This window comes from Anopheles ziemanni, chromosome 2, assembly GCF_943734765.1.
Source record: "Anopheles ziemanni chromosome 2, idAnoZiCoDA_A2_x.2, whole genome shotgun sequence".
NCBI classification, from domain to species: Eukaryota; Metazoa; Arthropoda; class Insecta; order Diptera; family Culicidae; genus Anopheles; species Anopheles ziemanni.
In genome coordinates this window covers 82,021,733-82,046,575 of record NC_080705.1, presented here as the reverse complement: position 1 = coordinate 82,046,575, position 24,843 = coordinate 82,021,733, and the positions used below count along the sequence as shown (strand labels likewise).

The 24,843-nt window shown below is 40.4% G+C and overlaps 7 protein-coding genes and 1 pseudogene across 7 annotated transcripts; all 8 read left to right on the top strand.

The window, feature by feature from the left end:
- The first annotated feature begins 303 nt into the window (after nucleotides 1-303).
- LOC131294538 (ficolin-2-like) lies at nucleotides 304-1,265 on the top strand. Its single transcript, XM_058322583.1, has 2 exons — nucleotides 304-1,052; nucleotides 1,139-1,265. Exons 1-2 carry the CDS (start codon nucleotides 304-306, stop codon nucleotides 1,263-1,265), a joined length of 876 nt encoding a protein of 291 aa, XP_058178566.1.
- Nucleotides 1,266-2,398: 1,133 nt separating this feature from the next.
- Nucleotides 2,399-3,554, top strand: LOC131292122 (ficolin-2-like). The gene is made up of 2 exons (XM_058320784.1): nucleotides 2,399-3,342; nucleotides 3,425-3,554. Exons 1-2 carry the CDS (start codon nucleotides 2,399-2,401, stop codon nucleotides 3,552-3,554), a joined length of 1,074 nt encoding a protein of 357 aa, XP_058176767.1.
- Nucleotides 3,555-4,137: 583 nt separating this feature from the next.
- On the top strand, nucleotides 4,138-5,296 carry LOC131294537 (ficolin-2-like). The gene is made up of 3 exons (XM_058322582.1): nucleotides 4,138-4,362; nucleotides 4,567-5,102; nucleotides 5,173-5,296. The coding sequence occupies exons 1-3, from the start codon at nucleotides 4,138-4,140 to the stop codon at nucleotides 5,294-5,296; spliced, it is 885 nt and encodes a 294-aa protein (XP_058178565.1).
- A 1,090-nt stretch (nucleotides 5,297-6,386) lies between these two features.
- LOC131294536 (ficolin-2-like) lies at nucleotides 6,387-7,544 on the top strand (annotated as a pseudogene).
- Nucleotides 7,545-8,347: 803 nt separating this feature from the next.
- Nucleotides 8,348-9,870, top strand: LOC131294535 (ficolin-2-like). The gene is made up of 4 exons (XM_058322581.1): nucleotides 8,348-8,529; nucleotides 8,794-9,216; nucleotides 9,570-9,668; nucleotides 9,741-9,870. Exons 1-4 carry the CDS (start codon nucleotides 8,348-8,350, stop codon nucleotides 9,868-9,870), a joined length of 834 nt encoding a protein of 277 aa, XP_058178564.1.
- A 1,087-nt stretch (nucleotides 9,871-10,957) lies between these two features.
- Nucleotides 10,958-11,782, top strand: LOC131294533 (ficolin-1-like). Its single transcript, XM_058322580.1, has one exon. It carries the CDS (start codon nucleotides 10,958-10,960, stop codon nucleotides 11,780-11,782), a length of 825 nt encoding a protein of 274 aa, XP_058178563.1.
- A 1,149-nt stretch (nucleotides 11,783-12,931) lies between these two features.
- Nucleotides 12,932-14,260, top strand: LOC131294532 (ficolin-2-like). Its single transcript, XM_058322579.1, has 2 exons — nucleotides 12,932-13,884; nucleotides 13,967-14,260. The coding sequence occupies exons 1-2, from the start codon at nucleotides 12,932-12,934 to the stop codon at nucleotides 14,100-14,102; spliced, it is 1,089 nt and encodes a 362-aa protein (XP_058178562.1). The 3' UTR covers nucleotides 14,103-14,260.
- An 889-nt stretch (nucleotides 14,261-15,149) lies between these two features.
- LOC131294531 (microfibril-associated glycoprotein 4-like) lies at nucleotides 15,150-16,136 on the top strand. The gene is made up of 2 exons (XM_058322578.1): nucleotides 15,150-15,913; nucleotides 16,010-16,136. The coding sequence occupies exons 1-2, from the start codon at nucleotides 15,150-15,152 to the stop codon at nucleotides 16,134-16,136; spliced, it is 891 nt and encodes a 296-aa protein (XP_058178561.1).
- Nucleotides 16,137-24,843: the final 8,707 nt, after the last annotated feature.

Genomic DNA, 24,843 nt, shown 5'->3' with positions numbered 1-24,843 from the left:
GTTGCATTCTCACTCAAGCAGCTGGCAAACGATAATCTCTGTTATTCATACTTGAACTGCATTTCAACGCACACGATTGAAGTTTTCCGGTAGAAACGTGTTCGTGGTTGAGTCAGCTTAAAAAGTGAATCCCCTTATTTGCCTATTGTTTTAACATGCCAACAAGCGATGTGCGAACACCACGTATATAAAGGATCAACGATCAGAAAAAGAAGTTCATTTTATCCACGTGATACGGCGTTTAAGATGTTGTTCAGTGTACGGTGGAATTTGATTTTAGTTGCATTATGCTTCATAACTCCTATGCAGTGTAAAATTAATGAAACTGATCTAAGGACAGACAAGAAGCTACAAAGTGGTTTTTCTTTTGAAATTATCATGACAAAGCTGCAAGTCCTCGAGTACGACATGATGCAAAAGGATCAACAAAGCAAGGAGATGATCAATTCTCTATCGTTGAATGTAGCAAATTTGTTAAAGTCCGTTGAACTGCTCGCCGGACTGGCACAGCCTTTGCTCAGTGGAATACGTGGAAGTAACTACACATCGTGCAAAATGCGACCTTTACTCGACTCTGGAGTGTATCAAATTCAGCCCGAGAAACCGTTCAAGGAGCCGATGACCGTGTTGTGCGATCAAAAGTACGAGTCCGGTGGATGGACCGTTATTCTAAACCGGTTCGACGGGTCGGTGAATTTTTACCGAGGCTGGCAGGAGTATAAGAATGGTTTCGGTACCTTAGAAGGCGAGTTCTGGTTGGGCTTGGATCGCATCCATCAGCTGACCGCGTCGAAACCACACGAACTAGTGGTGCTGCTGGAAGACTACGATGGAAATAAAACAAACGCAAAGTACGATCGCTTTGAGATTGGAGACGAGAGCCAAAAGTATGTGTTAAAGTCGCTCGGAGGGTATTTGGGAACGGCTGGTAATGCGATGAACGATCTGGTAGGAATGAAGTTTACAACACTTGATGCCGATAACGACGCGTGGAACAAGAACTGCGCTGTTTCATTCACTGGTGCATGGTGGTATAAAGACTGCCATAGGAGGTAGGGTTTTTATCCAACTTTGTTTTCTTATCAGCGTTCCTCGAATTTACCTTATGTTTATTTCATTATTTTTTCCATCCCAACAGCAATCTCAATGGAAAATATTTACGCGGAGAAACAAAAGAGTTCGCTACGGGCATGGTATGGCAGCCTTTTCGTGGATATCATCATTCTCTGAAAACAGCGAAAATGATGATCAGGCCGTTAAATTGATGAGTGTTTCAATCTAAAATATATTTGATCTAATAGTTTAAACACGCATTTTCATTAATATGCGTCAATCCGAAATATATGAGATGCGAGTTAATGTTTCAATTTATGTAAGTTATTTTATCGACTCGGTGTGATTTCTGAAAGAACAGCAAGAAATCCTATTTGGAATGAAGTAAAATGAGTCATAACTTGGCTGTTTGATACCAAAACAAAACATAGCGTTTAAAAGGAAAAAAAACAGAATGCACAAGAAAATGTCTCAGTTTCTGATAAAAACGTGGGGCGTATCTGTTTTTATAGCTCAATTTAGCACTTCCGTTTCTTTGGCCTTGGCGTGTTTAGAGCGTGGGAATATCTTTTTTCAGAATATTTGCGAGAATTCAAAGATGCTGACAAGAACCATAGCGTTGTAAATAAAAGATTAAGAAACAACTCGATGATTCAAAAGGAATATTAGTGTTTATTGATGTAGGTTAGATAACTTATCACATGTGCTTATCTAGTTTAAAATTTACATCAACATATTCCACAACAAATACATTATCGTTCGCTCGTGCACTTAAGCAGTTACCCACTTTCTTACTGCTTGTTCTATGACCTTTTAATTTTACGGCGATAGGTGATCGGGATTATTTTAACGATTTTTAAACTAGAAAACAACAACTACATTCTATGTTTGTTTATAAATAAATGCAAACAAATAAAATAAGAGTTTTATCTTAGCCAACTTAACATTTCAAACCTTGTTTTTCATTATATGCAGTTAAATTAATGTTTGATTTTTTCGGAGTCGAATACACCAATGCAAAACATGTATTTTATCCATACTAGTAAGAAATGTTTGCAACTTAACCCGTGGGAACTGGCTTGTGATTCCCCGAAGAATGATAAGAAGCATAACAGAAAATAAAAATCCCCGGATGCAGTAACGTTGATCATCTTTCCCTGCCATATTACGAGAAAAGTTTGCTCGTTTCTTGATGCCAATTTTGTGGGGCGAGATGGCCATCATTACCAGTAAGCCGTGCCTCTAGAAACATGGAGTAAATTTGGAGCCAGCATGACTGGATATATAAAAGATCTCCAGACGAACCGACTAAAGTTAGTTTTGCCATTAGCAACAAGAGATCAACATGTCTCAGCTCAGATGGTCGCTTCTTGTTGTAGCAGTGTTTTGCGTTGGGATTGCATCGATAAAGTGTGAAACAAATGGTAGTGGCTTCTCGTTTGAGATGATCATGACAAAGCTGCAAGTGCTCGAGTTTCACATCATGCAGAAAGATCTTCAAGTGGACGAGCGAATCACCGTACTGTCCTCGAATGTGGCCAATTTGGTTAAGTCCGTCGAGCAGTTGTCGTGGGTGGCCCAACAGACTGGAGAAACTGTCAACCAGGTTGGATTCAATGGCAAGCAGGTTGCTCACAATCTGAGTCTCATCCAACGTGATCTCAGAGATGTTATCGCGGAACAGAGGCTGCTCCTTAGCACCCAACAGTTTGGGGAATATTTAATCCAAGGCGGTTGTAAAACGAGCAACATGTCACAGTTCAAACGTGAGAGCAGGTACACATCCTGCAGAGACGTGCCATTCCACTTATCAGGAATATACCAGATTCAACCGGAGAAACCTTTCAAGGAACCGATGAGCGTCCTGTGCGATCAAGAGTACGAGTCCGGAGGATGGACAGTAATTCAGCATCGCTTTGACGGTTCGGTGAACTTCTACCGAGGCTGGCAGGAGTATAAGAGTGGTTTCGGTAGCCTAGAAGGCGAGTTCTGGTTAGGCTTGGATCGCATCCATCAGCTGACCGCGTCGAAACCACACGAACTAGTGGTGCTGCTGGAAGACTACGATGGAAATAAAACATACGCAAAGTACGATCGCTTTGAGATTGGAGACGAGGGTCAGAAGTATGTCTTGAAGAGTGTAGGCACTTATTCCGGTACGGCGGGTGACTCAATAACAGAACTGGTAGGGATGAAGTTCACCACACTCGATGCTGATAACGACACATGGGATAAAAACTGCGCTGTTGAGTTCACTGGAGCGTGGTGGTACACTGCCTGCCACAAGAGGTTGGTATTGAAACAAACACATGTCATTTTGAAATTTCTTTCGGGCTTATCTGAACTTTCACTTTTGTTATCATTGTACCAGCAATCTGAATGGAAAGTACTTGCGCGGAGAAACGAAGGAGTTTGCTACAGGCATGGTTTGGCAGACGTTTCGTGGATATCATCATGCACTGAAAACATCGAAAATTATGGTAAGACCATTGAGTCTATGATGGGCCCATTCGAGAAGATGGTTATTTTTAGCTGTAATATTGATTAGATGTAATAAATAAAAAGTGTCAGATAATATTTAACTTTCAACAAACTTTAAACTGATGAACGATGTAAAAAAAATTGGAGCACAACTAGTACTAGAACAAGTTTAACAATAAGAAGTTTACAAAGAGTCCGTTGTTACAAGAACTGGGAAATTTATATACAAGAGTGTTCCGTTACATGTATGTTGGTATGAAGTTGATGAACAACATATAACTGTAGAAATATGTGTTTAATCTTTCAAGATTAGTATTTTATCTCCGAATCATCCACTATACTAGTATAGAATGTACAGAAAAAGAAGTTACGGTTTCCGATAAAGATCGTACATACCGCAGCTATCAGGTTTGTTTATGTATCCAAATTATCAGGATGCAGCAGTATACAAAACCAGACAAAATTTATTTGGTTTTGTGGTTGACTTTGAGGCCAACCATTTTGATGGTAATCGCACAACGTTATATAAACGTTCTCAATCGCAACGGAGCTCAGTACGTGTTGCGATCGATTCGCGAAATTATCATCCTAATGAAGAGCAAGATGTTAAAACTTAGTGTTCTTATTGGTTTGATGGTTTGTTTAGAAACTGTGCTTGTTCAGTGTGCTAGCAACGAATCCAGTTCGGTTTCAGCTCCAAGTGGATTTTCGTTCGAGATGATCATGACAAAGCTGCAAGTGCTCGAGTATCACATCATTAAGAAGGATCTTCAAGCAGACGAACGAATCACCGTATTGGCGTCCAATGTGAAGAGTCTAGTGAGAGACGTCGAGCAACTATCATGGATTGTGCAACAGACGGCAGAAACCGTAAACCACCTTGGTTTCAATGGCAAGCAGATTGCTCACAATCTGAGTCTCATCCAACGTGATCTTAAAGAGGTTACATCAGAACAGAGGCTGCTTCTTAGCACCCAACAGTTTGGGGAATATTTAATCCAAGGTGGATGTACAACTAATAATATCTCACAGTTCAGTGTGCAACGTGAGAGTCGGTACACTTCTTGCAGCAGTTTGCCTTTCCGCTTGTCTGGAATATACCAGATTCAGCCGGAGAAACCTTTCAAGGAACCGATGAGCGTGCTATGTGATCAAGAGTACGAGTCCGGAGGATGGACAGTGATTCAACATCGCTTTGACGGTTCGGTGAACTTCTTTCGAGGATGGCAGGAGTATAAGAATGGTTTCGGTAGCCTAGAAGGCGAGTTCTGGTTGGGCTTGGATCGCATCCATCAGCTGACCGCATCAAAACCACATGAATTATTGATTGTGCTGGAGGACTACGATGGAAATAAAACATACGCAAAGTACGATCGCTTTGAGATTGGAGACGAGGGTCAAAAGTATGTCTTGAAGACCCTGGGCACTTATTCGGGAACGGCTGGAGATTCGTTTTCAGACCTCAATGGTATGAAATTCTCCACACTCGACGCTGATAACGACACATGGGGAAAGAACTGCGCGGTTGAGTATACTGGAGCGTGGTGGTATACGGCTTGCCATCACAGGTATGAATGATACAATATTTAAAAATCCATTGTGTTCCGCTCATCTTTTTCTTTTTTATATTTTCATCAGTAACCTCAACGGACGTTATTTGAGCGGAGCTACAAAGGAATCATGGGCTGGAATGGTTTGGCACAAGTTCCGTGGTGAAGATTATTCGTTGAAATCTTCAAAAATGATGATTAGGCAAATGTAGTCCAGATGATGTGTGGTAAATGGAAATTAAGGAATGCATTCTTGAACGCGAATGTATCTTAGTTTGATTCAAATTTATCCATTTTGTTCTAATATTTTGAAATAAATTTGATGGGTATATAGCACTAAGACAGCTCTTTTCCCTGTCAAACCTGTTGTACAGAGATGCTCTCGTTTAATCATCAAAAGAGAACAGGTGTAAAGTTAAATAGTATCTCTTTAATGAATTTCAAATAAGTACAATAGTAACTCAACGAATATATACTGAAACAAATACACTGAAAGTAAATATATCTTTTAAATGCTAAAGAAAACTTTGGATAACAAGATAAACCCAACATGAATTGCAATAAAGAACTATGTATACAAGCGCATTGCGTTGTTGGACTAATACACAGAAAAAGCAAAAATCGAGGCAGTCTCTGCGGTTTTGTGGTTTGCGTTTACACTAGAATCCAAACAGTCATAATTTTGACCTCTGTGCAGTTTTCGATTTTAAAATCTGGAAAAAGGCTACAGCATTTTTTTTCAACACAAAAAGATTTTTCTTAATATCCAAAGATACTTCTAAAAATAAATCCAGATTTTTATATTCTACCAGTTCTATGAACCTAATATAGGCCAGACTAAATACTTTTCAGCGGTAGTTTTGAAAGTTCTTTTAAATTCGCTATAAGTTCGTCTATATTGTTAATTTTCAAATCCATAAACGGACACGTTTTGGTATGTTTGTTGGCAATTTTTAAGAGTTTTTCAATTTTTTTATAGACCTCTCCATCGTTCCGAAAGCTCGGTTTAAGGCAGACAAAGATCGAATAAGCATTTTTTCATTTTTTAGTTTTTCAAAGTATCATATTTAAATTCAGAAACAGTGTAAGCTTGATGACAAATACATTAAGACACCGTTAAAATATATTTGCATATTTTAAACGACTATAAAGTTAAAGCATTTGTAAAAGATTGTTCAAAAGATCATTCGGGCAAGCATGATATTCTAGTGTTAAATTGTGTTTTCACCATCTCGCACAGGTATATAAACGTTCTTCAAACCGACTGAACTCAGTGTGAGCCGAAATTTGATAGAGGTTACCATGTCAAAGTGTCGTTCGATCATTGTTTTGTTAGTATTTTGTGGAATTGCCCTGGTTCATTGTGGTGCAAATGAATCAAATGTAAGTTCGTCACCAACTGGATTTTCGTTCGAGATGATTATGACCAAGCTGCAAGAGCTCGAGTTTCACATCATGCAGAAAGATCTTCAAGTGGACCAACGAATCACTGTACTGTCCTCGAATGTGGCCAATTTGGTTAAGTCCGTCGAGCAGTTGTCATGGGTGGCCCAACAGACTGGAGAAACTGTCAACCAGGTTGGATTCAATGGCAAGCAGGTTGCTCACAATCTGAGTCTCATCCAACGTGATCTCAGAGATGTTATCGCGGAACAGAGGCTGCTCCTAAGCACCCAACAGTTTGGGGAATATTTAATCCAAGGCGGTTGTAAAATGAGCAACATGTCACAGCTCAAACGTGAGAGCAGGTACACATCCTGCAGAGACGTGCCATTCCACTTATCTGGAATATACCAGATTCAACCGGAGAAGCCTTTCAAGGAACCGATGAGCGTGCTATGTGATCAAGAGTACGAGTCCGGAGGATGGACAGTGATTCAACATCGCTTTGACGGTTCGGTGAACTTCTACCGAGGCTGGCAGGAGTATAAGAATGGATTCGGTAGCCTAGAAGGCGAGTTCTGGTTGGGCTTGGATCGCATCCATCAGCTGACCGCATCAAAACCACATTAATTAGTGATTGTGCTGGAGGACTACGATGGAAATAAAACATACGCAAAGTACGATCGCTTCGAGATTGGGGATGAGAGTCAACAGTATGTCTTAAAGGCGCTGGGCACTTATTCCGGAACGGCTGGAGATTCTTTTAGTGACACAAGTGGAATGAAATTCTCCACACTCGATGCTGATAACGACACATGGGGAAAGAACTGCGCGGTTGAGTACACTGGAGCATGGTGGTACAATGCTTGCCACAAGAGGTTTGAACTGCAAGCGAATGCCATGTTTGGATATGTTCTGCTCACCTTTTCTCTTTTTCATCTATTCATCAGCGGTCTGAATGGAAGATATTTGCGTGGAGCTACGAAGGAATCGGCAACTGGAATGGTTTGGCAGACGTTTCGCGGTTATGATCACTCATTGAAAACTTCAAAGATGATGATAAGAGCAAAGACCTAGGCTCGCAAAGAAATTCAAATAAAATTAGAAGTTGATTATGCAGATCATTCTTTTGCATGTAAAATAATACTTCATCTCGGTTGCTTAATTTGCTTGTGCTAATATGGAGCTTGAAAATACACATCTTGACCCCGGTCAGTAATTACGCTCCCCTCTTTTTTACGTGGTTGCTGTACGAACATTTGATAGCGCTTATCTCAATTTCTTTCGAGAAGAGTGCAGTGTTTTGTATTAAAAAAAAATCTATAACATGAAGCCTTTTCGCTAGCACAGGTGAGTTAGTAGTGGAGCGCGATCGGATTGTAAACGATCACATTGTAAAGGGTAAAATCAAAACCAATTGGTCATATCTTGACATATCTATTTCACAAAGATAAAGTACTGTCAATGTGCATGAATATATACTCAAATTAACAAATAAAGCAATTGAAAGTGAATCAACTTTAGTGTGAATTTGTTTTCTTTAGTGAGACGTCTCACTGTCTCCTATACAGGAAATACACGAGAAATCTTCACATGAAAACCCCCTAGCAGAGATAACATTTTTTTCATAGGTACATAAGACAATCAAGAAAACAGTATTCGCTATCAAACTGAGTTTGAATCAAAGCTAATGATAGTACAAATATAATAAACGTAAATAAATATTTTATTTATAACACGGTTTGCACAGTGACGGCATGATAAACACTCGTTAAATACTTCAAACATTTGAAGTTGACAGTGTACGATATATAAGGGTTTTCTGGGAGACTGCACTCAGTTAGTGAAGTTGTTAGTGAAGAAGAAGTTGGACAGCGAAGATGAGGATCTTTCTACTATATGCGAGTTTGGTGCTTGTTTTGGGGTCTTCTTGTGGCCCAGCGATAGTGCGGTGCGTAACGACCCTGGATGTCTCAAAAAGCGGATTTTCTATCGAAATGATTATCACCAAGTTGCAAGTGCTCGAGTATCACATTCTGAAGACGGATGTGAAAATGGACGAACGAATTACAGTTTTGTCCACCAAAGTTGACAACCTGGCGAACATAGTTAAAAACCAGACACAGCTTGTTCAACCAATTGGTGAAACGGTAGATAATCTTGACTTTGGAGTAATGCAAATCAACCAAAATCTTAGTGCCGTTCAAAGTGAAATAAGGGAATTGCTAGCTGCGCAGAAGAATCTTCTCACCAGCTAACAGTTTGAGAGATATATCACCGAACATGGATGCAATACAACTAAACATCCAGATCCTGGTGGGATTCGCGAATCCAACTATACTTCCTGCCGGTCCATTCCATTTAAGAAAACCGGAATATACCAGATTCAACCGGAGAAACCTTTCAAGGAACCAATAACTGTATTGTGTGATCAAGACTACAGTTCTGGAGGATGGACAGTGATTCAGCATCGTTTCGAGGGTTCTGTGATTTTCTACCGTGGCTGGCAGGAATACAAGAACGGGTTCGGTAGTTTAGAGGGCGAGTTCTGGTTGGGGTTGGATAGCATCCATCAGTTGACGGCCTCGAAGCCACACGAGCTGGTGATACTGCTGGAGGATTACAATGGCAACAAGACATACGCGAATTATGATCGCTTTGAGATTGGAGATGAGGGCCAAAAGTATGCCTTAAAGACACTTGGCGTCTTTTCCGGTACGGCTGGAGATTCTTTAGGTGCACAGAAGGGAATAGGTACGGTCACACGAGACGAACCTTTGATGGCGAACCTTTCGCACACTATTACAAACGAATGTCAAAAAAAGGTTCGCCGAACCTTTTAGCGTTCACACGTAACGAATCTTTGAGGTAGTTTCATTGATAGTTGGTAAGAATAAATCAAAGTAAGCATTGTAAACAAATGAGGAAATCGAACGGAACGTCAAAAAGGTTCGCGGCAAAGGTTCGTGCTATCCACCAAAATCGGTGAACCTTTTCTGCTCGAAAAAGGTTCGCGAACTCTGCTCGATTCACTAACACATTCAAGAAAAGGTTCGCCGAACGTCCAAATTCGAGCAGGGTTCGTCTCGTGTGACCGTACCTAATGAAGTTCACCACATTAGACGCTGATAACGACAGATGGGTGAAAAACTGCGCTGTTGAGTTCACTGGAGCCTGGTGGTATGCAGCTTGTCATGAAAGGTCAGTCGTCGGTGTGGTATTTTGAGAGAGAATTGTTTGTTAAGTTATAATTATTCCCATTTGTTTTCTTAGCAATTTGAATGGCCAGTATTTGCGTGGTGACACGGATCAATATGCGACCGGAATGGTGTGGAAGTCGTTCCGGGGATTATATCATTCATTGAAATCATCGAAGATGATGATACGACCGAAGGAAATGTAATAAAATAGTTCACCTGTGACGAAAACCAATCACTTTTGAAACTTCCTTTCGTAACTAACGAACGGCGTAACAAAAGATAAAAAACGTGCAATGTATGGTAAGTCAATCTGTACATTTGGGAATTATAACAATAAAGCAACGGCCTTCATACGTTTATTCGTAAATCAAATTTCACAATTATCGATTCAAGCTATACAAAAACAAAAATTCGTTGATGGTGACGTGGAATACTTTAACACTAAGTTTACAACAGTTTCTGACGTCAAATTAACGGGATTTATGAAAAAAAAACCATGGTTAATGGAGACCAGAATATTACATTTGATCGTGGTGAAGCGCGTGAAAACGTGTTTGTCAGTCAATCACACTATACGGTGTGATGGCAGCTTTATCAATGTTGTAAACTAACACGTGTTTGCACAGTTTTTTTGTAGCAAAATTTATTATTTATTTTATGTGTAAATTTAGAATATGCGAAATCGTAAACGGAAATAAATAAATTTGGTATCAAGAGCAGCACTAACCGATGAGATGCGTTTACCATGATTTTTGTATTTTTGATCAAGAAGCGCTACGGTGGTCAACCAGGTTCAACGTCCCCTAGTAGGCTGGGAGTGTACTCCAATTATATAAAGATGTTGCTTCGAAGGTAGGGGACGTTCCTGTTATGGCTATAATGCGGAGGTTACAAGAAGTTGTAAGCAACCAGACGGTCGCGTGGCAAGATCGGTTGATGGAGAGAGTCACGTATAACCCCGGAAACCTATCACTAGAAGCGACCCTGCTAGGCTTGTTACACTGGTTATGCTGATAGTGGCAGAGTCGCAGAACGACAAACAAACCTTACCTGTCGCTGTTGGCGGGTGGTTGACCAGTACCACCCTTTGCATCACGCGCCTTCAGATATCGCTCTAAGTTCAAAGGAAAAACAAACTAGGTTATAGACGATACTTTGTGCTACTGTCGATTGTTCTCGGAAGAATGAAGGAAAAAGATCACATTTTTCACGTAGAACAATGAATATTCAACGATATATAAGGGTTTCAAGGGGGCTTTATTCAGTCAGTCTAGAAGCTGAGCAGAAAAGATGAGGTCCTCTAAGGTGTACGCAATGTTACTGGTCATTTTAAGTGCCCTTTGGGCCCCAATCGTGGTGCAGTGCAAAAGAAACGAAAAAAACTGCAATGCAAAGATTGCGGAGCAGTTGGAAAGCCTAAAACTTGATTTAATAGAAATTGCCAGTGATCTTAGTGGATTAGAGCAACTAAAGTATTCGCTAGCGGAACAGAGGACTCTTCTTACCCGTCGACAGTGTGCGAAACCTCTTACCTGTTGTGAATGTGGTGAAACGAAATGTCAATGTGGATGTAGAATTCCAGAATCTAACTATTCCTACTGCAGTGACATAATATGCACGAGGTCAGGAATATACCAGATTCAACCAGAAAACCCCTTCAAGCAACCGATGAACGTGCTGTGCGACCAAGAGTACGGGTCCGGAGGATGGACAGTGATTCAATATCGCTTCGACGGTTCGGTGAACTTCTACCGAGGTTGGCAGGAGTACAAGAACGGTTTCGGTAGTTTAGAGGGCGAGTTCTGGCTAGGCTTGGATCGTATCTTTCAGTTGACCGCCTTCAAACCACTTGAGTTGGTGATTTTGTTGGTAGATCTCTTAGGCGTCAGCACGTACGCAAGGTACGAACGCTTCGAGATTGGAGACGAGAGTCAAGGCTATGTCTTGAAGCCTGTGGGCGCTTACTCTGGTACTGCTGGTGATCAATTGACAAACCTCGTAGGACAGAACTTCACCACACTGGACAAAGATTATGACGCTGTATCCATAAATTGCGCGGTTGAGTACACTGGAGCTTGGTGGCATGAAAACTGCGATTTGAGGTCTGTAGTATGAGTGTCACATTTTTTTAGACATCGTTGATAAAATTATGATCATCTCCCTTTCTTTAACTATAGCAACTTGAACGGAGCCTACATACCCAAATCGGGGACTATTTTGGATTCGAACGTAGTAATCGGAATGATATGGCTACAACCCGAACCGTTGAAATTTTCAAAAATGATGGTACGACCGATACCATAAAACAATCCATCAAGCGGATAAAACATTCAATCTGATCACCTACTTTGTTTCGTTATCATCGAATCGTTAAAGAGTATAATTTTACCAGCAATCTCCACAACGCTTTGGTACATCGAAATAAAATAAATCAATAAAAAAACTAACTAATAACAATGTGAAAAACTAATTGTATTCTTCCATGTAATTGGAAATAAAGTTTTAGTTTTCGGCATCAAAATACGGTGGCTGTTAATACTTCCTGTAGATAATTTTTGACTAGTTCTTGCTTTTGAAGAAGAAAACACAAAACAATGCCCCAGATAAAACTGGTCGTTTTAAGTGCCTCCAGAAAAAATAGTGAGCTGGGTTTGAGCTGAAACCTCATATTTTTACGACGGTAAAACTGGGGTGGCAATTTAGTGCATAAGTTACGCATTTCTAAACTAGAAATATTTCGCATGAAACTATTGAACATATTATTTAATAATTAATAATAATTGATTAAGAATTATTTCTAAACACTACAACCATGCAATGTCCATTGTACATTTTTAGGCGCATGCGAAAGACGGTGGGACATCATGGTAGCGCTTTCCAATAGCTTAGTGAATAGCTGTTCTATGAGTACATTGCACAAATTTGCACAGATGTCTAATAAAACAACTGTCAATTTATCATATTAAGTTTCTTCCGGTGAAATAAATCGAAAAGTAGCAAAATATTAGAAAAGAGTTCGACATAAAACATTGGAGTAATATACGATCGCAGTACTGGTTTCCATAGCCGACCTGATTGATACAAATTCTCAGGTCAAGGTGAACCACACTCTCATGGGAACCTTGTTTTTATATAGCAGAAAAGGCAAAAATGAAACGAACACCAACGTAGCCTTTTGAATTGATCATCGGGGTGATCGAACTGAGCCAGTTCTGGTTTGAAGATCGTACGATCAACATCGCGAAGATGCGCTTGATCTTGTTGATGACTATTGCAGTAGGGTTTGTCATAGGAGCAGTTTGGTGTGATTCAAATGTGACTCATCCGCATAGCTCCAGTGCGATGGCAGGAGGATTTTCGTTCGAGATGATCTTGACAAAGCTGCAGCTGCTCGAGCACCAGCTCATGAACAATGACATAGAAGTTCACGAACGGATCACCGTGTTATCATCGAATGTGGGTAAATTGGTAACAACCGTGGAACAGTTATCTTGGGTTGTCCAGCAGACGGGAGAAACAGTCAACCAAATGAGTTTTAATGGCAAGCTTATTGGTCAAAACCTGAGTTTCATCCAGCGTGATCTTAAAGATGTTATAGCGCAGCAGCAGCTGCTTCTCACAAGCCGACAGTTTGGGGACTACTTAATGCAAGCTGGTTGTAAAACAAACAATCTATCACAAATCGTTACGCACCGTGAAAGCAGATACACCTCTTGCAGCAACTTGCCCTTTCACGTGTCCGGCATATATCAGATTCAACCGGAAAAACCCTTCAAGCAACCAATGACGGTTTTGTGCGACCAGGAGTACGAATCCGGCGGATGGACAGTGATTCAGCATCGCTTCGACGGTTCGGTGAACTTCTACCGCGACTGGAACGAGTACAAAGAAGGATTCGGCCATCTGGAGGGCGAGTTCTGGTTGGGCTTGGATCGCATCTATCAACTAACCGGTTCAACGCCACATGAGCTTGTTGTGCTGCTGGAGGACTACGATGGCAATAACACGTATGCCAAGTACGACCTGTTCGAGATTGGAAATGAGCAGCAAAGGTATGCGATTACAAAAATCGGCGAATACTCCGGTACGGCTGGAGACTCGATGGGCGAGCTGAATGGTATGAAGTTCTCCACGCTCGACTCGGACAACGACACCTGGGGTGATAGCTGTGCCGTTACCTACTTCGGGGCCTGGTGGTATGGGGCTTGTCACAAGAGGTAAGAATTTAATATTGTTATGCGTTAATTGCTAGAATGGTTTTAAACCATTTTTTTCGACCGTTTGTGGACTCCTCCTTAGCAATCTGAACGGAAAGTATTTGCGAGGAGAGACGAAAGAGTACGCGTCCGGGATGGTGTGGTATACGTTCCGTGGACATCATTATTCGTTGAAGTCGTCAAAGATGATGATAAAACCCAAAGCTAAGATCCCATAAGCAGATATTACCGTTGAAGCGTCACCCGACTCTTGTAAACATCCGGTAGCGTGCTTGCTACGGTTGCTTCATGCTGAATCAAAGCGTTTGTCCGATCGGTCGTCGGAATCAACCTCCATTATCTTTATTCAACTGAATCAACTTCAATAAATTATGATTGTATTACATAACTAAGTCTATGGTGACTAATTCCACATTGTCACACAATTTCCATATCATTTTTTTGTTTTCAATATTTTAGACACTCTTAAATAAGCTTAAATATATGGAACAAGGATCTTTGAACTTATTTTGTTTTAATGCGTATATTTGTCAATCAATGGTCAAATATAGTGTGAATTGAAATTTAAAAAAAAATTCCCTGACCACTAGCTTAGTGTATGTGCATGGTGAGGCAGGGAAGCTTGGCATTTGAAAAGACATTAAAAGACAAAGTACAAACAAATCATGTTGTTTCTTATTTTTTCCGTGTATGAAATCCTTTTTCATATAATTTTAAAATTGAAACTCGGCTAATGGCTTATATAACATTTAACTGCACTCTTTCAAACATGTACCCAGGAATGTTATCGATGATGTGGCTCACGTTGGATTTCAGCTCTTTCTAAGTCCGAAATTTGTCTTTTGCAGACGGCAGTTTTGAGATAACCTTACAAAAACTTCGCATGAAGCGAAATCGGTGGAGTGCACTTGGTCGAGCACACTCAATGAAAAAAGGCGCCCCTGTAAATGTAGGCTTCACCGTGAACGTTCACTACCGGTCTGTCGAGAACTTCATGACATGGTTTTTATGATAACAACATTTCAAAGCGTCGAGTTTCTCTGTCCTACCCTGTACATCAAACTATAACAATTAACGAATGATTTGTTGCGAATCGGAACCTTTTTTTATTTCAAAAAGGCAAGCTATTTAACCATGTTTTTTCGACAATTAGAGGATTTTACAAGAAAATGAAAAGATGAGATGGTACTGTAATTTTGCTTCTATAAATAGTCAAGAAGCTGACTGAATTCAGTCAGTTTAGCTTCGCTCATCATACGGTCAACATGGCTAATTCGCGCACGAACCATTTGATTACTTTCGCAGCTTTCTTTATCGTTGGAGTTGTGCGATGTGAAGAAGTGAGTAGGAGTAGGACTGATCAGAACAGTTCCAGTGCGTATCCAGGTGGTTTTTCGTTTGAGATCATTATGACGAAGCTGCAAGTGCTGGAGTATAACGTGGACCGTATGGCGAAATCCATTACTCAGCTAGTTGAAACTACGCAGCCGCTGATTGCTGAGCTTCGCGGAAGCAACTTTACTTCCTGTAGCAAGCTGCCGGTCAATGTGAGTGGTATATATAAGATTCAACCGGAGAAACCTTTCAAGCAACCGATGAGCGTGCTACGCGATCAAGAGTACGAGTCCGGAGGATGGACAGTGATTCAACAACGTTTCGACGGTTCTGTGGATTTCTATCGCGGCTGGCAGGAGTATAAAAACGGCTTTGGTTCGTTGGAAGGCGAGTTCTGGTTGGGCTTGGATCGCATCCATCAGTTGACCGCGTCGAAGCCAAATGAGTTGGTGGTTTTGCTGGAAGACTTCGATGGCAACCGGACTTATGCAAGGTACGAGCGATTTTCGATTGGAGACGAGGCTCAAAAGTATTTGGTGGCAAGCATAGATGGATATTCAGGCACGGCAGGAAATGCTATGAGTGGAATAAAAGGAGTTCCATTTACCACCCTGGATTCGGATAATGATACCTGGTACAAGAACTGCGCGGTTCAATTCACAGGCGCCTGGTGGTATACAGCGTGCCATAGTAGGTAGGTTTGGTGTAGCAAAATATTATCTATCTTTATTTATTTATTGCGTAGCTTGATTACTTATCTCATTGCAATTTGTCTTTAATCGCCCTACAGCAATCTTAATGGCCGATATTTGCGCGGTGAAACGAAAGAATATGCTTCTGGTATGGTTTGGTACGAATTTCGTGGACACTACTATGCATTGAAATCTTCAAAGATGATGATAAGAAGTAAGGAGTAAGGCGTTATACATTTATATCGTTTTTAATGAATTAAAACCAGAATTTAATGAAAATATCAAATGTATGATAAACTGATTTTCCACCTGCATTAATACTTATGCTTAGCACTATTGTGTTTTCTACTACGCTCTGTCAACTTCAGCCTGCTCGCCGAATGCGTCAAGTCATGAATTAATTATCCTTCATGACTTCGCTCTACATGCATACTTCGGCTCAAAATGGCTCACACGAAACTTCAACTTTTAATTAAAATCTCTTTACTATGCTTGGTTTCGTTTTTAAACCTTTCGTGCCAATGAGCGTCTTTTGCGTTACTAGAAGCCCTTCATTGGGAGGATTGGGAGCGAGAGAGTTTTTCACGTATATTACTTAAAGTTGAAAAATTTGGACACTTCTGTTCATAACTATGTTTGCTAGGGTTTATGTTTTGCGAAAAGTTAATTTATATACAAAATTGTAAACTGTTTATAAAGTTATAATATAGAAACGTTCAAATAATGTTTCTTGAATTTTGCTTTGTAAGTCACCCGATGTTTATATTTTTGAACGCTCCTGTTCCCGTAGGTTTTTACATCGTTCGGTTCAGATTGGAGAGAACAATCTTATCTCGAGATATTTCTAAGATAGCAAAAACAGCATTCATTTCACCTTGAATTCAATTAAGATGCTGCCACCACTCCCAATACACGTCTGAAGCAAATTTTAATCCAACGTGGCCCGATCGGGTGGAAAATATTTAGATTTTTTTACACTTTTCCTCAGCGCTCCTTCGTGGCAAGCGTAATCGTTTCAGTCGGTCGCGTTATGGTACTTATTTTTCCCTTGTTGTAACCCTGTGTCCTCAGCATTTGCATATCTGCATTACCTCCCCGACCCGTCGCGACGCGGAATCACTGATGGTTTTTCACCCGTTTTGTTTGCATCTAGCCGGGGAAGAATATCTTAATTTCTTGGCAAGCGCAGCTGTTTGAGAATTAAATTATGCCTCGCCTAAGTGGAGGAGTTGTAATGTTATATGCTGGACAAACACGGGTTACATGCGAGGGTTAACTTTCACTCAAAGCGTTGTCTAGCTATGGATTGGGATTTTGTTTTGGCTTATGTAATAGTTATTGATTATTTTTATTCCGTGTAGACATTTCAACAGTTTGCTACATCTTGAAATTTGGTCTTAATTTTTGCAAAGTTTATTTTAATATGCAATATATATATAACTAATACTCTGGAATAGTTTGATTTCAGGTGTGGTTGATGCATGTTTTCTGTTGTAAATTTAACTTGTGTTATCCGTTCGATTTATTTATACGTGTGTGTAGATTAAATTTACAAATAAACTGATGCAACTCGACATCTAGATTTTTTTCGAAAGAAAATTTTCATTCTAACCTTGTGTTGAATTGACTCACTGTTTCCTTTTTTATGCGAAATGATTGCACGACATGGAGGTGTTTTTGTCGTGTACATTGCCTAAACAAGTGCCGTGGAAACTTTTCCAATTTCAAGCCAATTGAGAAAAAAGATCCCAGTTCAAAACGTACCTTTCCCGTCCTTTCATATATCTTTCAATTGGTCGCAACATCAACAGATTCATCATGTGTCAGTAATCACCACTAGATAAATACGAACACGATTACGATGTCAAACCGTTGCTGAAGGGCTAATGTAAACCTTTGAGTTGGGTGAATGATTGTGATTTAAACTCGTTCCCTCCGTTCCCTCTCCCGTCGCGGGAAACGGGTGTCGGAAAGTACTTGACATTCCGTTGGCAATATGCAAAATTATCCTGCATCGGAAAACCCACGGTGCGGCAAGGGGAAAACGATTGCGGATGCTAGAAAAGTGGGTTTCATTGTGAAAATACGCTCGGCTGTTGTGTGAGGTTTTTCCCCCGTTTCATTTCTTTCTTTTTCGTTATCCCTTACCCGGAACAAACACTTGATGATGGGCCTCTAGATGTCTTGATATTGTCATGCGACGGTCGCCGGCTGCGAAGAGGATCCTACCACCGTATCCTTTCGTCAGGCACACTCCCCATCGGAGCCTTAGAACGGGTGGCAGTGGCGGTGGGAAGGTTAAGATAAGCAGGAAATTGTTTCACGTTAGGGTGTTTCGTGAAGAGTTGGGGATCGAGTTCGAAAGGTGAGTGTCTTATCGGAATGCGTGTATAGGGGAATAAGAGAAACGTACGTAGAGAGCACGTGTGCACGTGTGTGTATGGATGGACGAGGGTGGGCTTAAAGGGTGATTTGGGAGCAAAATAAACATCACTTTTAAAGCCTTTTCACTTCCGGGCGACGCCAGGGACTGGGACCTCTCGAGCGGTGGCGAATCTTTCGTCGAACGTACGGCAGAAGATTGTCTCGTCAATAATGTGTGTGAAGGAAGGTGCTTCAACACCTAATGCGTTCTTGGCGGAAAGTGTAACGAAGGGGTTGTTTGAAGGGTGGATGATAGAAAACCACAAAGTTTAAATCACGCTTCCATTCTTCGCTGGATTTTCATGGCGTGCAACAGGAAACAAAGAGAAAAAAGTGAAAAATGTTAAAAGGTATGATGATTCTTAAAATGTTTAGAATTGAATGAAACATAAATAAATAACTGCACATTAAATTAAACAAAAGAATTTAAATGCTTACGTTAGAAATAAGCTGGAATGTTCCGATTATTTTGACGGCAAACATACGTAGACGTTAATATGAACGGGTTCGATAACTAGATTTAATTTTGTTTATCTCATTCAATCAATTAAATTGAAGTGTTTCGGAAATGTTATTTCTGATTATATTGAACCAAATCGAAAAATAATCTTATCATAAATATCTTAAGTCATGTAAAAATGAGATTTAAGTCGTGATAAGAAAGCTCTACTGTCGATAAACAATTTTATGTTAAAATTGCCTTATTTGAAAAATATTCTTCGTGCCAGTAGATTGCTACACAGAATTTAAATTCTGTCATTTCAACGATCTGCTAATCCGAACGTGATGAATCATTCAAAGACTTATTTGAGAACCTCGTGTCTCACCGATCGGGGTAGAAATTTGGGTCAGTCGATTACCAGACGGTTCCGACCGCTGAAGAAAAAATGCCAATTTCTTGTGTCAATATATTGGATGAAAACTTTCTGTTTGAATTTCGGAGCCACTATGGAAATGGGCACGATCGTGACTGGGACCTCCCGAACGGGCTGTGTGCATGTGTGCAAACAGATGATGATTCTCGGTAGCATAATCGAAATCAAAAAAAAAAAAAAAGATGAAATACTCCCTCGACTAAGGCGGCAAAGACGACAAGAAAGAAGGAGAAAAAATCGTATATGTACATACGCTTTCGTGCTGCAAACCAATGCAAACACGAAAATTGAATCAGGAAGTCCAGTCCTGGGTACCAGTACTCAGGATGTGGCGTCGACCACGTATGCAGTCGTTTATTTAACCTGTAGCTTTTTCCTTGTAGCTAGTTTGGCAGTTGCTAACAACGGGCTACGGAACGCGGCGCCCAGTTTGGGAACATATTCTTCCTTTTGGATGAAGCGAAATTTTAACAATATCAATACTGGTAGCAATTTACTCTCTTTAACTCCTAGGAGTTAAATGTTTGTTGTTATTCAACAGCAGTTGTTAGTTTAAATTTAGAACTAAATAGTGTTAAATTGAACTGAGTGTTCATTTATCCTATATCCTTTTATTTTGGATTAAGGGAGTATGCCGTATTGTTAGTGCCCAGATAGTTTCGAGTACTTTATTCGTCGTTGCCGTACTTTTAATGTTTAGATGCCTTTGTTTCGCAAAGCATGTTCTCATGACTGGTAAACTTTATGCCGGACTTACTCGGCTACTTGTTTTGATTTAAATAACATGCTTTTTTTATATAATTTTCAGCAAGGATTTCAGCAACAAACTAGAGATTCAGATTCATTAACCCAAATGACTCTTTGCTTCGATTTTGAGATCTCTGAATGAGAGATTCATGAATCCCTGAGGATCAGTATCCTTTTAATAACAGACTAATGAACTCCAAAAAGTCACTACAATTGGTAGGTAGAACCACCTTTTTTGTCGCACATTAATAAACATTCATTACAGTATGATCAAATATTCATAAAATATTCTTCAATGTTTGGAGATGCGAATCCTTAAAGATTCATGAATCATTCTGTATGAATCTCACCAAAAGATTCATAAGGCAAAACTCTACCACAAACAACTTGTGTCATATTCATTATGTTTGAATATAGAACTGAATATTACTGCATCCACTTTGTTTAGTGATTTTTTTTTGTATTACCCATATTTCCATACCAGACGAGTAATTATATTCCAACACATTACCTATTCATCGAAATCAATTTCCCAAACATAAGCTCAACGACCCGGTTACATATGTTCGGAAACCATAATCCAGTGTACGCAGAGAACACACATGGAAGTGGTTCCTGTTTTTTTTTTTTTGTTCAACCCCCTCAGCCCCTTCTAGGCCATAAATTCCATCACCGTGGATTTTCCATGGTACCTGCAGCGCCGATGATAACCAACGTTGTCTGTCAGCTTGCTAACACACGCCGACGTGGATGCTGCTACACCGCATGAAAGAACTAGGTCCGTTATCAACTAGAATTATCACTTCTTTGCGAACCGGGTCCACCATTACGGTCTGTGGATGCTGGGGGGGGTGGGTTCTAGCATTGATTCGATTATAGCGTTACTAGCGCCAGATTTGCCAAACGAGCGCCCTCTTTCCTGCGGGAGGCAGGCAACCGTCTTATCCATCTCCACGTACATGACAGCTTTGAATGATAACAGAAGCAACAGCTGCTACCAATCAGACGCTCGTCAGGCTCACGCTGACAGCTGTCCTAAATATCCGGGGCACGAGGTGAGGAATGTGGTTGCCGGAAAAACGTTTGGGAATGAAAGAAATAAAAAAGAAATACCGATCCTCCCGGGAAAAAAGGAAGAAAGAATTCTACCGAACAGCGGGACGATTCGCCCCCTCGGCGTCGGCCGGATGGGGTCCGGTACGGGGGAGCCGGACTTCAAACGTATCGCAAAATTAGATTTTGATTAGGTTAGGCGGTCGAGATTCCCGGAGCGTTGGAAAAGAGACCCGGGCACGGATTGAATTTGCTTTTGATGGACTGCTGATTGGCGATTAATTTGCGTTAATGTTGCATTTGACCGTAAAACGCACGGGTCGGCTTTGGATTAAATTTATTGCCATTGTTAAATGAGAAAATTATTTCCTTAAGCCATCCTTCGGCTTGCTAATCCTTTGGGTTTGCGAGAAAGAAAAAAAAAGATTGTTTGTTATAAACTTAAAGCTCAAAAAGAAATGTATTAGAAAGACCTTTTAACCAACGCGGTATGTTTTAGGCACTATCTCAAGGAAAAGAGTTGACTTTTTAAAATGTTCAATGTTACTTTACAATGTATCAGTTATCAACATTAAAGCGCATAAATGATTGCTGTTTCGGTCTAGCTCAACTCCAGTGAATTTAAATACTTTCCAGCGCTTCTCGGCACCGACTCGCTTGCACAATAGTGCATTAAGCATCCTCACGAAAGCGATCAATGCTTGAACCACTCACGTTTTCCCTTGAGACAACCACCGAGCGGGCCGGGATCGAAGCGATGTTGTACTGGCGATACTCGCCCTCCCGACCTACCCCGGGGCCAGCTCCGAAATATTACATCAATTGTGTATTCACAGAAAATCCTCCGTCCCATTTCTCATTTTCTTATCACGGTGCAGACAGTGGCAAACAAACCCTGTCAGTGACATAAGCATGCAGCCCAGCATGAGTGACAGTTTACTGCAGCACTCTACGGCGGTTATATCGCCCTGCATGTGCGTCTATGGCTGTGTTTGAGTGTGTGCGTGCATTGAAGATACCAAACCGGCAGAGCGGCGTCATATGCATAATGCATAATGCAGCTCACTTTTCCAAAATCTCCTTACCGGCGTTCCGTTCCGTCTGGTTGTGGCTGGTAAGAAAACAATTTCCCATCTTGGATGGCATTTATATTTTTACCCTTTTTTACCCGCTTCTTTTGCCGCTCCACTGATGCGTTTTTTGGCCTGGGAGTAGTTGGTTTGGTCGATATGATGGCGCGCATAGTTTTACTGTGTAAAATGCACACCAATGGAACACAAAGGCAAGATGCCGCCTTTTCTTCGGTACTTTTATATATTTAGAACGGAGACTCATTGGTGTTTGGCAATGGGTAATTCTTGGATGCACGCACGGGATGTTATTCATGACCCAACGCTCGAATGATTGATGTCAGCTAAAGGGTAGTTGTGTAAGATTAAGCTTAATGTAAGGTTTGAATCAAATCAAATATTAAATTGATATCTTATAACCGTGCCGTATCTTACGAATCAGAAATAAATATGCTATCTTTGAAGATCAAATGATGATGTTATACACAATTGATAAACAAAATTAATCGTTGATTGGTTGAGAAGAAACTGTCGAGGACAATGTTGGAACTGCTGCATTGTCAGCAATATTAAAGTGTTTTTGTGCATCGAAAAGATTGAAACGACAAGCAAAAATAATGGAAAGAGCTTTAAAACTTAGTTTTGATACATTGTTGAAAAATTATGTTAAAGTGAATTCAAAATATTACTTTCACCAATCAAACTAATTCATTATTTCTTAAATTATCGAAAATGTTAGTTCGTTGAAAAAGATAGTAAAACTAGTGGTAACCATAATATTGATGTGACTTATTAATCTTTAGGCGAGATTCATAGATATGAATCATTTGAGAGTCATTCAGACTAATTCATGAATCTTTTGTAATTCGAATTTTCAAACGTTGATGAATCTTTATGAATCTTTAATGAATGATTCATGATTCTTTCATTGGCGTTCATATGGGAGATGAAAAAACAGGGAATTCTCTCTACCAATTGTTTGGCCTTCACTTATCTGGTCTTTTAACATTACTAATTCTCTAGGATTCATGAATCTCTCTTTCTAGGTTCATGAAACTCTAAGACGATGCAAAGAATCACTCAGATTCATGCATCAAAATCGAAATTACACTACTCTAATCCATACTAAACCGTGGAATTATCAAGTTCCACCAGAACCATAGCGGCAATAGGTTATTTTTCATATTGCTGCTACACCACCTGTTACCATGACGGGCTGGATGCAAACGATTGCCCACGGTTTCGTTACATTGAAGAAGGTTGCCAACTTGTCCACGAAGTAACAGCATCGACGGAGAATTAATTGTTACCTACAGTCATCTCGAGAAGCACCGCACCGTGCAAGTGACAGCGTTTCAGTTAATTTTTATTTTCCCTTTTTTTCGCACCACCAAGCTGAATCGCACCGCTTACTTTGTTAAACCGTTCACCGATCGACACCAGCTAGCGCTCGGAAGCCTTCTTAGCTCACTCCTTTTTCCGGTACTCAACAACAACGGCATCATTACACGCAAGAAAACATGCTTAATTGATTGCCCCCGGGATTTATTGTGTCGCAGCTGAAGTCGCTTCTCCCCCGGGATGGTAGCGAAAAACCTGGTGTCAACTGGATGTGACAGTTGAGCTTTTTCATTTTTGTTAAATTAATTTCTCTTAATTTTTCCCGCTCCGAGCGGGCGAATGAAAAATAAAACGAAAAGTAGACTGTAGTAGGGGGATGAAGGTAATGCACAAAAACAGAACCGAAAGAGGATGTTTTTGAAGTAAAGGTACAAGGTACCGGCAAAGTGGGACTTTGGGGTAGCACTTGATGTTAATTTTAGCGCAATTTCTTACCACTTGTCACATCCGTTTTTACAACAATGCGTCACAATAATGTTGCGCCCAGGACGGTGCTAGTGCAAGGTAATGAAAACAGTTATTCTACAATTATTTTTCATTGCGCATAACTATGCGGCTATAAAGCTATGATTATCCACTTTTCTGTACCAATATTGCCGTAAGAGATAAACTTCCTTTGTCAATTTCGTCCTTAAGGACGATTTTAATTTAAATTTGCAAAATTATTAAAAGTGTGTATAACTCAGAACCAAATTCGGTAAAAAGAGAAGTCAGTGCAAAGCTATTTTTTGCTCCGCCATTTTTTTTAAATTTTAGAGACTTTGACCTCTTCGGTCATTCGTCTCTATTTTGCTACGCCATTGTTTTGACTGTTAGTTGAAAAAGTGTCTAGAAACATACATAGATTATGTGGGAGATCTTCGCAACAATCTCTCAAACGAAATGTGGTGTATGACCTCGGTTTCCCAGGGTTTTTTCCTCGTTGCATGGTTTGCTGCGATCTATCTGATTACCGATCTTGTTCAGTAGGAGGAATAAACTTAGGACGAAAGTGTCGAGTAATTATTTGCAGAATGAATCGCAGAGTTACAAAAGTTTTCGTATGAGTTTGGCCAAAATTCTTCTAAATTCAACATTATCAACATGTCTGATAACATAAAATAAACTATATTTGTACACATTTTCACACATTTACCATTTAGCAGAGCTTTATACGTTTTTTTTTAGTCTAACAAGTTTATCTATCCCTCCGGCTGGTCGTCAATTTCTGGCTTGTTGTCCACTGGCACGCGGTGTCCGTTTATAGTTTGCTCGGTCCGCCAGCATTCCGCTTTAAACTCGTTGGTGGACTCCCGTGACCGGACGTGCTGGTCGGTAAAACAGGCGGGGAATTCTTTGCAACGTTGCGGTGTACACCTTCTC

Excerpts from the sequence above, each read along its gene's own strand:
- LOC131294538 (XM_058322583.1), top strand. The coding sequence starts at position 304 with ATGCAGTGTAAAATTAATGAAACTGATCTAAGGACAGACAAGAAGCTA. Across the intron at positions 1,053-1,138 it reads TATAAAGACTGCCATAGGAG|CAATCTCAATGGAAAATATT; the intron begins GTAGGGTTTTTA and ends CCATCCCAACAG.
- LOC131292122 (XM_058320784.1), top strand. The coding sequence starts at position 2,399 with ATGTCTCAGCTCAGATGGTCGCTTCTTGTTGTAGCAGTGTTTTGCGTT. Across the intron at positions 3,343-3,424 it reads TACACTGCCTGCCACAAGAG|CAATCTGAATGGAAAGTACT; the intron begins GTTGGTATTGAA and ends TCATTGTACCAG.
- LOC131294537 (XM_058322582.1), top strand. The coding sequence starts at position 4,138 with ATGTTAAAACTTAGTGTTCTTATTGGTTTGATGGTTTGTTTAGAAACT. Across the intron at positions 4,363-4,566 it reads TGAAGAGTCTAGTGAGAGAC|TTCAGTGTGCAACGTGAGAG; the intron begins GTCGAGCAACTA and ends AATATCTCACAG. Across the intron at positions 5,103-5,172 it reads TATACGGCTTGCCATCACAG|TAACCTCAACGGACGTTATT; the intron begins GTATGAATGATA and ends TATTTTCATCAG.
- LOC131294535 (XM_058322581.1), top strand. The coding sequence starts at position 8,348 with ATGAGGATCTTTCTACTATATGCGAGTTTGGTGCTTGTTTTGGGGTCT. Across the intron at positions 8,530-8,793 it reads ACGGATGTGAAAATGGACGA|CGAATCCAACTATACTTCCT; the intron begins ACGAATTACAGT and ends TGGTGGGATTCG. Across the intron at positions 9,217-9,569 it reads TCTTTAGGTGCACAGAAGGG|AATGAAGTTCACCACATTAG; the intron begins AATAGGTACGGT and ends GTGACCGTACCT.
- LOC131294533 (XM_058322580.1), top strand. The coding sequence starts at position 10,958 with ATGAGGTCCTCTAAGGTGTACGCAATGTTACTGGTCATTTTAAGTGCC.
- LOC131294532 (XM_058322579.1), top strand. The coding sequence starts at position 12,932 with ATGACTATTGCAGTAGGGTTTGTCATAGGAGCAGTTTGGTGTGATTCA. Across the intron at positions 13,885-13,966 it reads TATGGGGCTTGTCACAAGAG|CAATCTGAACGGAAAGTATT; the intron begins GTAAGAATTTAA and ends ACTCCTCCTTAG.
- LOC131294531 (XM_058322578.1), top strand. The coding sequence starts at position 15,150 with ATGGCTAATTCGCGCACGAACCATTTGATTACTTTCGCAGCTTTCTTT. Across the intron at positions 15,914-16,009 it reads TATACAGCGTGCCATAGTAG|CAATCTTAATGGCCGATATT; the intron begins GTAGGTTTGGTG and ends ATCGCCCTACAG.